The sequence below is a fragment of the Staurois parvus genome, unplaced genomic scaffold, assembly GCF_062004578.1.
Source record: "Staurois parvus isolate SC_StPar_1 unplaced genomic scaffold, SC_StPar_1.0 ptg000183l, whole genome shotgun sequence".
NCBI classification, from domain to species: domain Eukaryota; kingdom Metazoa; phylum Chordata; class Amphibia; order Anura; family Ranidae; genus Staurois; species Staurois parvus.
The window spans coordinates 9441691-9453751 of record NW_028317979.1 but is presented as its reverse complement, the minus strand read 5'-3'; the positions used below and the strand labels follow the sequence as shown (position 1 = coordinate 9453751).

Below are 12061 nucleotides of genomic sequence, written 5' to 3'. Positions count from 1 at the left end.
GCCTTGGCTTCCATTGACCCTGTCACCGGTTTTCCTTCCTTGAACTCTTTTGATAGGTCCTGACCACTGCAGACCAGGAACATCCCACAAGAGATGCAGTTTTGGTGTTGCTCTGACCCAGTCATCTAGTCGTTATAATATGACCCCTGTCAAAGTTGCTCAAATCGTTTACGCTTGCCCAATTTTTTGGCTTTCAACACATCAAGTTCAGGCACAACATGTTCACTTGATACGCATTAGATCCCACCCACTTTCAGATGCCATTGTAAGAAGATAATCAATGTTACTCACTTTACCAATCAGTGGTCAAAATGTAATGGCTGATAGGTGTATGTCATTTGTCATTTGACAGCTTGCTTTAAAAATACTAGTTTCCTGGCTGTAATGCTATATTATTGGCTTAAAGTGTTACTAACCTGCAAGGCCCTGAATTCACTATTTCCAGTCCTTTACAGTACACAGAACATGGACATGCAATTGTTTTAGAAAAACGGCTAAAGACCTTTTCTCTTCTGCAGTATATAGCAATCTTGTGATTTCTAGCAGTGTCCAGCCAAGCACTGGTTAAAGTATTGCTAAACCCAGGACCCTGCATTCACTATAACCAGTCTTCCACAGTACACTGAACATGGAAATGCAATTATTTTAGTAAATATAAACTGCTAAATACCTTTTTTCATCAGCAGTTAGAGCAGTCTTGTGACTTCTAGAAGTGTTCAGCAGAGCACTGGTTAAAGCTTGTAAGAGGAGGGGTTTTCTGCTATAGGAGGATGCAAAACCCCCTGACCTCTGTCTGGACAGTAATGATTGGCCATGTGCTGATCACATGCATTTTCCGAAGAGGAAAAAAAAATAGTCTCTAGCAATACACACCAAACTGAGCATGTGCAGAGTGACTCCACACCATATGTCTTATCAAGAGATAAGAGGGGGATGCTAGAAGAAGGGGAGGATCAGAGAAGTCAAGATCAAACAGCATTTTTACACAATGCAGAGGATTAACTCCTTTGGTTCCACAGTGAGTATAACAAGCATGCTTTACTGCATATACAGACTGATTTTACTGTTGCGGGTTTAGTAACACTTTAAAGTTTGTAGGAGTTTTCATTCTGCTCTGACTGTCCTATAAGGCTGCATAACCCCTGACCCACTGTCTGGACAGTGCTGAGGGTGCATGTCATCAACACAGAGACAAAGAAAAAAAAAACTCTCCAACAATACACACCAATTTGAGCATTCGCAGAGTGACTCGTAGAGGTCTGTACTATCAGCAGATGGACTAAGAACAGAAGAAGGGGAGGATCAGAGAAGACAGGATTAAACAACCTTTTTACATAATGCGGAGGATTAACCCTTTAGATTCCACAGTGAGTATAACAAGCATGCTTTACTGCATATACAGACTGATTTTACTGTTGTGGGTTTAGTAACACTAAGTACTTTGTTCTAAAACAAGTTGGCAGAGTCTAGATCTAGTCATAGATAGCTCAAATTTCAGCTGATTCCTGTTGAATAGGCCCATATCTGAGCTGTGCCCTGCAAGCACCATTCGGCTTCACATAAATAGTTAGAAATTGATTGACCCGGGAGGAAAATATTCTGCCGAATAGTCACTGCACCCTATTGGATGCAGCCACTCTTAGGGTATTCAGGCAGCCATAGGTGTCATGGCTCCTAAATATAATAGCCAGCAGTGGTGATTCCGCCATCCTCGCTGTCAGCATCAACGGGGAAATTGACTGGCTTCCTCTTGTTCAGCTGTGTTAAGTGTGCCCAGACTTCACTGACTGGATGCTTGTTCCAGGGTTAGAAGGTAATGAAGCCAAAGAAAGAAAGGTAACTAGCATTTTCAGAAGGAAGCATGAGATGTTCTACAAGTATGAATGTTTCAATGTTTCAGTGACAGAGCCATGGAACCCAAAAAACAGACATGGTTGAACAACACTCCCTCATCCTCCGTCTAAATAATCCAGCTTTGACATTTACATTATCAAAGCACATGACAAGAAAATATGAGGATTATTTTCATGATTAATAAACATTGTCAGGGAAAGAAAGCTAAATGTCACATTCCTTCTGTATACCAAACACGTAACATCCCATCCAACCAAATAACTCTGTATCACTGCATAGGTAAGGATTCGCAGCAAAGCCTTCTACATTAACCTCCCTGGCGGTATTCCCGAGTGTAGCTCGGGGTAAAATGTCAGTGCCAAAAGCGGCAACCCCGAGCTACACTCGGGCTTACCATGCGGCGCTGCTCTGGGGGTCCCTGCAGAGCTTACCATGTCTTGCGCTCCCGCGATGTGTCCCCTGCAGCGTCCCCGACCATCTCCTCCGGCCGATACCGGCATCCGGCTTCTGTGTTCCGGTCCCTGTGACGTCGGGACGTACGGGCGGCGGCGGGAAATTTGAAAATTTTAAAAAATGTCATTTTTTTCAAAAAAAATTTTACATAGCAAAACATTGCTGTTTCAACCCATTTCACATACATTTTGTCCCTAGTGCTTTGTCCTGTGCCCTGCCTGCATGTTGTCTGTTCTTTCTGCCTGGAAACTGAGAAAAGTCCATGGCGTCCAAAAAGTGTCCCTTTAGGTCAAAAGCGGGTTTAGATCAGCTAGAGAACAGCGATAGTAAATCAGAACCACTTGCAGAATTGAGTGATAATGATTCGTGGGGAAATTCATCATCAGACACTGAAAACGATTCCGCTACTGAGCTCAGCAATGTGCGAACTTGGCGCTCTATTTCAAATTTCAGTGTTTTTGGTTTGATTATATTATTGAATTAAATGTATTATTATTATATTATTATTATTTTTTATGATTATTTATTATTATTATTGAATTTTATCATACCCGGGATGTTTAATAGACTCTTGTTCGGACAGATTTCAGTGAGTTATTCCTAAAAATTACAGCCTGCAATAAAAAAACTGCATATTTCCATGCAAAATAATGGTACCGCTTTCAGCACCAAAAATCTGAAATAATCAGACCGCTAAGGAGGTTAACTGACAAATCAACCCCATAGTGTCTGACCCCCGATGCTAAAGTACCAAACCCGAGATGTCAGGACTATCTTTGTACGCATATGTCTAACTTGTTTATGTCTCAGCATGTGACATTATGTAACTCAATGAAATGCCTTGTCATCATGACTGCACAGGTTGCTTCATCTATTTGAATGTTACTCATTACTACTATGGAAAAAAAAAAAAAAAAAAAAAAAAAAAAAAACGACATTTACTGCACACCAAGGGAGATAATTCAAAAATAAGTTAATGAAATGAACCAATCGAATAGCCGCTTTGTATGATTACATCACCAGACGTATCTATAAAGGCACACTATCATTTGCTCACCTAGGGCTCAATTACACTAGTGGGCTGTACTATTGTACAATACAGTGTCATGCAGTCCCAGGCTGTAAACCACCTATGTGCTGTGATATACAGTACTAACAAAATGCTGCAGGTCCATTAAAACCTGTGTTGTAGTGTGTTTACAGCCCATTCATAATAAATAGGCTACCTTACCACAATGCATGTCAACATGCAGCACCACAATGCAATGGACGAGAGTGAATGGCCTCTGACAGTACTCATAGACAGAAAATGGTAAAAACAACAACAACCAATGACATCATCAGCTGATAAGGGGGATGTCGCCTGCACAGCATCCTAGTTTGACCCTCCCCTGCCCCTCTCCATCAGTGCTGGGGTCACATTGGCTCAGTGATGGAGAAAAACTGAGGGAGAAGAGAAACATTGGAATACTAGTCAGTACCAGTGTGCAAAAGTGCATTTGCTTTGGAAGAATAAATCACCTCTAATGTTGGGTGTCCTACATGTGTGGATGTTGCTGCGTTAGATAAAAGTATTAGAATATTTTTTTACATTTTAGAAGGAGGTGCCTCAAGACAGCTCATAATTTTACAGGGTGCCCCCCCGGGACACTCCATTATTTTATAGGGTGCCCCCCGGGACACTCCATAATTTTACAGGGTGCCCCCCGGGACAGTCCATAATTTTACAGGGTGCCCCCCGGGACAGTCCATAATTTTACAGGGTGCCCCCCGGGACAGTCCATAATTTTACAGGGTGCCCCCCGGGACAGTCCATTATTTTACAGGGTGCCCCGGGACAGTCCATAATTTTACAGGGTGCCCCGGGACAGTCCATAATTTTACAGGGTGCCCCCCGGGACAGTCCATAATTTTACAGGTTGCCCCTGGGGACAGACCATTATTTTACAGGGTGCCCCCCGGGACAGTCCATTATTTTACAGGGTGCCCCCTGGGACAGTCCATAATTTTACAGGGTGTCCCCAGGACAGTCCATAATTTTACAGGGTGCCCCCCGGGACAGTCCATAATTTTACAGGGTGCCCTGGGACAGTCCATAATTTTACAGGGTGCCCCGGGACAGTCCATTATTTTACAGGGTGCCCCGGGACAGTCCATTATTTTACAGGTTGCCCCTGGGGACAGACCATTATTTTACAGGGTGCCCCCCGGGACAGTCCATTATTTTACAGGGTGCCCCCTGGGACAGTCCATAATTTTACAGGGTGTCCCCAGGACAGTCCAGAATTTTACAGGGTGCCCCCCCCCCCCCGGGACAGTCCATTATTTTACAGGGTGTCCCCGGGACACTCCATAATTTTACAGGGTGCCCCCCGGGACAGTCCATAATTTTACAGGGTGCCCCCCAGGACAGTCCATAATTTTACAGGGTGCCCCCCAGGACAGTCCATAATTTTACAGGGTGCCCCCCAGGACAGTCCATAATTTTACAGGGTGCCCCGGGACAGTCCATAATTTTACAGGGTGCCCCGGGAGACAGACCATTATTTTACAGGGTGCCCCCCGGGACAGTCCATAATTTTACAGGGTGCCCCCCGGGACAGTCCATAATTTTACAGGGTGCCCCCCGGGACAGTCCATAATTTTACAGGGTGCCCCCCGGGACAGTCCATAATTTTACAGGGTGCCCCCTGGGACAGTCCATAATTTTACAGGGTGTCCCCCGGGACAGTCCATAATTTTACAGGGTGCCCCGGGACAGTCCATAATTTTACAGGGTGCCCCGGGACAGTCCATAATTTTACAGGGTGCCCCGGGACAGTCCATAATTTTACAGGGTGCTCCGGGACAGTCCATTATTTTACAGGTTGCCCCTGGGGACAGACCATTATTTTACAGGTTGCCCCTGGGGACAGACCATTATTTTACAGGGTGCCCCCCGGGACAGTCCATTATTTTACAGGGTGCCCCCTGGGACAGTCCATAATTTTACAGGGTGTCCCCAGGACAGTCCAGAATTTTACAGGGTGCCCCCCCCCCCGGGACAGTCCATTATTTTACAGGGTGTCCCCCGGGGCAGTCCATAATGTTAGAGGGTGCCCCCCCCGGGGCTGTCCATAATGTTACAGTCCATAATTTTACAGGGTGCCCCGGGACAGTCCATAATTTTACAGGGTGCCCCGGGACAGTCCATAATTTTACAGGGTGCCCCGGGACATTCCATAATTTTACAGGGTGCCCCGGGACAGTCCATAATTTTACAGGGTGCCTTGACTGAAAAAAGGTTGAGAAAAACTGGTTTACAGAGTTGGCAAATGATCATGTTTATGGGTTCTTTCTTCCAGTTTTTAAAGTCCAGCTCCAGATAACCTAAAAATTCTCCCTTGTAGTGGACCTGAGCTGGGTATTGCCTGACGTAGGCATAGCGTCATGGGATTTCTAGGTGACTCATGATTACTGGAACCAGTCAGTTACCATTTACATGTTTGCATATTCAGGGTGTAACATGTTACTAAAGCAGCAGCCCCTGCACCCTACCCCCCCCCCCCCTTCCCCCGTGCTGACAGCATGGCTGAGCAGGTCCCTGCTACGAAATTCATTAACAGAGTTCTGTAAATGAATAAATTACAACTATAGTCCACCACTGCGGCTGACGGCTTATCATTCTTTTCTCATGCAATTCAGTAATTTTCCAGCCTGTATGAGGTGCAGGCAGACAGCTGCACTGACAGTCTGCAGGAGCCTGACACTGCACCCGCAATCTAATGATCACAGGTGCAATGCTTTACAGCACGGGTGTCAAACTGGCGGACCTCCAGCTGTTACCAAACTACAAGTCCCATGAGGCATTGCAAGAGTGACGGTTACAAGCATGACTCCCAAAGGTAGAGGCATGATGGGACTTGTAGATTCGCAACAGCTGGAGAACCACCAGTTTGACACCCCTGCTTTACAGGATCCGAATAAAAAAAAATGAATAAATAAATGCACATTTTTTTTACCTGCAAAAAGATGCACTGATATATTGTCGGCCAAAATGTATCGGCTGAAAATAGTGTTATTGGCATTTTGCTGACAGGCTCCTGAAAATGCGCAATTTAGCCCGTGATTTTACCACGTTTAGGGTGCATTTTTGCCAACTTGTTGCTGGGCAGATTAAAAATGCAAAATGCATCAAAAACACATCACAATCAAAAATCATGTGTTCTTTATGCATTTTCACTACATTTTCGATGCATTTAATGTCTGTTTCACACCAGTGCAGTTTGCGCTTTGTCCGTTTTGCAGTGCATTTTAAGTAATTTTTCTTACTTTTTTTTCGTCACGTCATTGCTGGACAGATTAAGAATGCATCACAAACGTAACACATGTATGTTTTTGATGCGTTTTCAAAGCATTTCAGGCCTGGTACAAACCAATGCAATTTGCGTTTTGTTCGTTTTGCATTTTTGATGCATTTTTTGTATTTTTTTTGGGCCAACTTGTTGCTGGGCAGATTAAAAATGCAAAAAGTATCCAAAACTCATCAAAAACGCAGCACATGAATTTTTTATGTATTTTGAATGCATTTCAGGTCTGTTTCACACCAATGCAGTTTGCGTCTTGTCTGTTTTGCAGTGCATTTTGAGTTCTTGCACATGCGTTTTTGACTCGTTTTTTGAGCCATTTTTCAATTTATTTTTTTTGGGCCAACTTGTTGCTGGATTAAAAAATCAAAATGCATCAAATACGCAACACATACGTGTTTTTTTATGCGTTTTCAATGCATTTGAGGACTGGTTCACACCAATGCAGTTTGCGTTTTACCCGCTTTGCGTTTTTGACATTTTTTTTTATGTGTTTTGCATTTTTTTTAATTTTTTGGCCAACTTGTTACTGAGCAGATTAAAAATGCAAAATGCATGAAAACACATCAAAACCGCACTACATGCGTTTTCTGAAGAGTCTGCATTGAAGTCTGTTGAACCAAAAATGCAACATTTTGCATTTAAAGAAGTCCCTGACCCTTTCCAAAAACGCAGCAGTTAAAGAAAAAAAAAAAGCACAGATGTGACATGTCCCATAGGAAATCATGTTAAATTGACTGTAGCGCATTTCTGCAAAAAGTCCTAAAAAACGCACTGCTGTGAACCAGGCCTCAATAATTGGGGGGGGGGGGGGGGAACGCAGTGGTGTGAACCAGGCCTCAATGGGGGATGCGTTTTTTTTTTTTTAAACTTGCCAAATATGCACCAAAATTGCAGCAAGCAGGATTTTTAACACTGCAAGGGAAGCATAAGGGACCAGTGTGAAAACATACACTGAATTTAAAGGGATGCGTTTTTCTTAGCTTTTCTTGTGCCTTTTTTTTCTTAAATGCAAAAGAGCTGCAAAAACTGCTCAGTGTGAAAGCAGCCTATTGGCCAAAAGGTGCTGAAGATAAATTCATATTCATCTGAAAAGTAGAATACAATTATATATATATAAAAAATATATATTTAAAAAAAAAAAAAAAACACCCATTACGGTTTTGTTTTTTGGCCAAATGCATCCTGAATTTTTGGTCCAAGAATTTTCATTCTGGTGCACCATTAATTGTCTAACTTACAAAAAAAAAAGAAAAGAACGCATGCACTACATAGCATAGTAAATGTTTAAGGAAGGACATAGAAAAGAGCTGAACATAAGAAGCAAAAACAGCAAGTCATCCTGACAGAGGAAGTGACTAAGGTAAAGTAACAGTGCTAGGAAGTGAAGGATGTGTATATAGAGGTGAACATTCCTCACTCTTCTAGAAGAGAATCAAACCTTTAGCGCCAGTTCACACTATAGAAATGTGTTCCGGATGCATTTCTGAAAGCGCATTTTTGATGCGTTTTTATGCATTCCAGTTCATTTTCCCCCTTCTTTTTCTTCAATTTAAATAAGGACATGTGCGTTCCAGTGTGTTTTACCGTGTTCCAGTACAGTTCTGTGCAGAAAAAATGCAGCATGTTCTACTTTTTTTATTGCATCCGGAATGCACTGGAACTGCCAGCACTGATGTGAAGTATGATATTGACAACAATATAACCTACTTTTTGTGCATTTTGGATGCAGAAAAAAAAGCAGCTGAAACACAAGTAGTGTGAACTGGCCCTTACACTGCTTTCATACCTGAGTGACACTTTTTTTCTGTGTTTTTGGAGCATTTGTCACACACCAGCATAAGGTTGCTCTCCACGTGACAAAAGCGCCAATGTAGCTCATGTAACTTTTTCTGAATGTGTGCACATGTATAGTACGCTACACTGCAGTCACAGAGGGGCATCATAGGCCATAATGACCCAGGACTAGTGGGTTTCGAGAGGAGTTTTTTTTAGCTGTGAAAACGCTCTAATGCTGAAAAACATGGCAAAACGCGGTAAACCAGCGTTTTTGGGCTTTTTTGGACCAAAAAAGAAAATTTGGGGGGGTAAAAAATAAACGCTAAAAAACCGCAAACATGTAAAAATGCGAAAAACGCGGCAAAACGCTGCTGAAAAAACTCAGGTTTTTAACAGGACTTTACACAGCTAATGTTTCCCAGCGTTATTAAACCGCCCCGTGTGCATGGGGCCTAATGTGCATGTTACCAGACAGGGCTACAGGGCACAGGCAGTATCTCCACATTGACAATGGTGAATGGTACTGACATTAGGAGTGCACATGCTATGAAAATGATTATGGTATATTGCAAAAAACAAAACAAAAAAGGATTATTTCATTTATTTATTTTTAGTGTTACTTCAACTCTATTATGACCGGCCTATGTTAGTCTGCAGGTGCAGTACTATATGAAGCCAGCCTCATATCAGCCTCTATACCTTCTAAAGCAGGCATGTCCAAAGTCCGGCCCGCGGGCCATTTACGGCCCGAGGGTCGGTTTAATACGGCCCTCCATGTCCGTGTGTCAGTGTGTCTTATGGAGCGAATATGGAGTGGCCGGTCCGGTATTTCCACCGCGGCCGTGTCAGAATACCGGGCCGGCTGCTCAGCTCTGCAGCGGGACCTTACCTGTTCCTCTATCCAGCGGCGCGCTGTCTTCCCGGCTTCTGTAGTGTGGGCGCTGGGCATGACAGCCGGGTGCCAAGTGCGCATGCGCAAGAAGCGGTGCTTTTTGTGAATGGTAAGGCGGTACCTGGGACACATGACAGATCCCAGAAGCCGCCGGACCAATCACAAAGCGCAAGTGCTTCTCGCTCATGCGCACTGGGCACCCGGCTGTCATGCCGAGCGCCATTACAGAAGCCAAGAAGACAGCGCGCGGCTGGATCGAGGAACAGGTAAGATCAAAGAACAACTGCGGAAGTAAGAGCGGGTACCTGTCAAATTCAGGTACCCGCTCCCCACCTCCCCAAAGGTCAGCAGTCATCTGTACTGTCCGCAGTCTCTGGTCATCCCTGTGCTGTCCGCAGTCTCTGGTCATCCCTGTGCTGTCCGCAGTCTCTGGTCATCCCTGTGCTGTCCGCAGTCTCTGGTCATCCCTGTGCTGTCCGCAGTCTCTGGTCATCCCTGTGCTGTCCGCAGTCTCTGGTCATCCCTGTGCTGTCCGCAGTCTCTGGTCATCTCCTGTACTGTGTCTGCAGTCCATTAGTTCAGAATTTTTTTTTCCTGTTTTCTGCCTCTAAAACCTAGGTGCGTCTTATGGTCAGGTGCGTCTTATACGGCGAAAAATACAGTAACTTGGCATAAAATAATTTATTTGCATTTAATTGTAATGGTTCAAAGAATGTTTGGAAAAATGTTCGGCCCTCCACCATGTTCACTTCATCCAATCTGGCCCTCTTTGAAAAAAGTTTGGACACCCCTGTTCTAAAGGAATGTCCCTTTCATTCTTGCTGATTTATGGTGTCATATCATTGCTGAATACATAGAGCCTGGCGTTACAATTCTCTGCACTTCCCTCCAGGGGTAATGTATCAGAGCATCCAACTACCTATACACTGTGCACTGCACACTAAGTGGGTGTGTACACTGACAGGCCAATGACTGAAATCCATTGACAGCTGGCGCCGCCTTTAATGTGTCACACAATCTTTGCTTGGCACTTTAAGGCACAAAAAAAACCACAACTTTCAGCAGCAAGTATTCACCTAACAAAGTCATCACATCCGACAGGTGAGCGCAGACAAGGGGCCACTAGTGTGGACAAAATCCAACCCACTACTTTCTTTGTTCAATTAGTATATATATATATATATATATATATATATATATATATAATTTCTCCAAATTTACAAACAAAAGTCTGAATAATAGTAATAACAATAATAAAGATAATAATATGTAAATGTACAAACAAAAGTCTGAATAATAATAATAATAATAATACGTAAATGCCCAACCACAAGTCTGAATAATAATAATAATATGTAAATGTACAAACACAAGTCAGAATAAACGAGCTTGTTAAGCACAGGCCAGGTCAGTAGGAGACGATGATTGCCATACACACAACAATGGATGATCGATCAGAAATGTGATCAATGAAAATAGACATTTGGGATAATCTCTCTGCAGAAAACGATGTAATGATCGGTGAGGCTGATCACCCAATGTAATAGTGATCTGCAGGTCCTGGAACAATGATCGATCAGATCGGTGCATGTATGGCAGATGGTGAGGGGAAGAAGAGATGAGAATAGATGGAGAGGAGTTCTTCTTTTGTGGATTCTATCCCCCCCCCCCCGGATCTATAGGAAGGTGACTGACCTCCTCGCTGGGGGTGGCCGGACACTTCTTCTTCAGGCGGCCCCAGTTCATCATGTTGCCGGTGTGGAGGATCAGAGTGCCGGCTGTACTGAGCATGCTCCGGGCAGTGTCGGTGCCCATGTCTCCTCTATGAAGGAGAATACAGAAGGCTGAGCTCCGCGCCGTCCCGTTCTTTGCTCGGTCTGTTCAGCGGCTCTCCGCCTTCCGCTATTATAGCCGGAACACGGTGACTCCACAGTAAATGTGCTGCGTAATAGTGACTCACCATCAGCCGGCCCCCTCCCGGCCGACCCCGGGCACTGTGACATGTGCACCTCACGATGACTGCGCTGCACACGACACTTGTATTATGATCACACGGCGACGGAGAGCAGCGCCCCCTGCTGTCTGGGAGTGGTAACGACCTCATCCATTCACTGCCATACACATGTACTGGAAGGATGTGATGAGACTGAAGGTAGAGCCTCACGTTTTCTGTAATGATATCTGACTTGGCTGACGAAGGAGAAGACGATAGATGTTTTATTTAGGAAAAAATAAGAGACACGTCCAATTTATAGCATTTAAAACTGCAGCCTGTTCTGTGCCATTTCCCTGAATATCTGGCCTGGGAGCACAGACTCACTACTTCTCAGGAGGTGCCCTTATCTAGGGCCAGGACAAGGGCTGGGCAGGAGGGCCAAATGCCCTGGGCACAACTTCCACCCAACATTCTCTGGCCCTCTGTACAGGCTCTGCCACTGTTGAGGGTTGCCCTGAACACCATGCCCAGCATCCTGCCAGGGGATTGGCCAGGGTCCCTCAAACATGCAGGTCTAGGCTTCCTCTACCCCTCCTCCAGAAAACTCTGGAGAGGTGGGAGGGGTCTAGAAGCCCTGACCTGTTAGAGCCTCCCAGCCTGTCCTGAGGTAACCTCACTGCCTCTCTCCCCAGGCCGACTCATCCCCAGTCTGCTGCTCAGCCTCCATCTAAAAAAAGCTAACTAACCTGGAGGATGTTACATATCACCTTTATATTTGCTATTTAATTTTTTTTTGGCAAG

At 44.4% G+C, this 12061-nt stretch overlaps 1 protein-coding gene across 1 annotated transcript in view; it reads right to left on the bottom strand.

Annotated features, from left to right (window-relative positions):
- Positions 1–11373, bottom strand: part of GCLM (glutamate-cysteine ligase modifier subunit) — a 52477-nt gene extending 41104 nt beyond the window's left edge. The window contains exon 1 of the mRNA XM_089677300.1: positions 11020–11373. Coding sequence (XP_089533426.1) covers positions 11020–11139 — 120 coding nt within the window. The 5' untranslated portion in view covers positions 11140–11373. The remainder of the gene's footprint in view (positions 1–11019) is intronic.
- Positions 11374–12061: the final 688 nt, after the last annotated feature.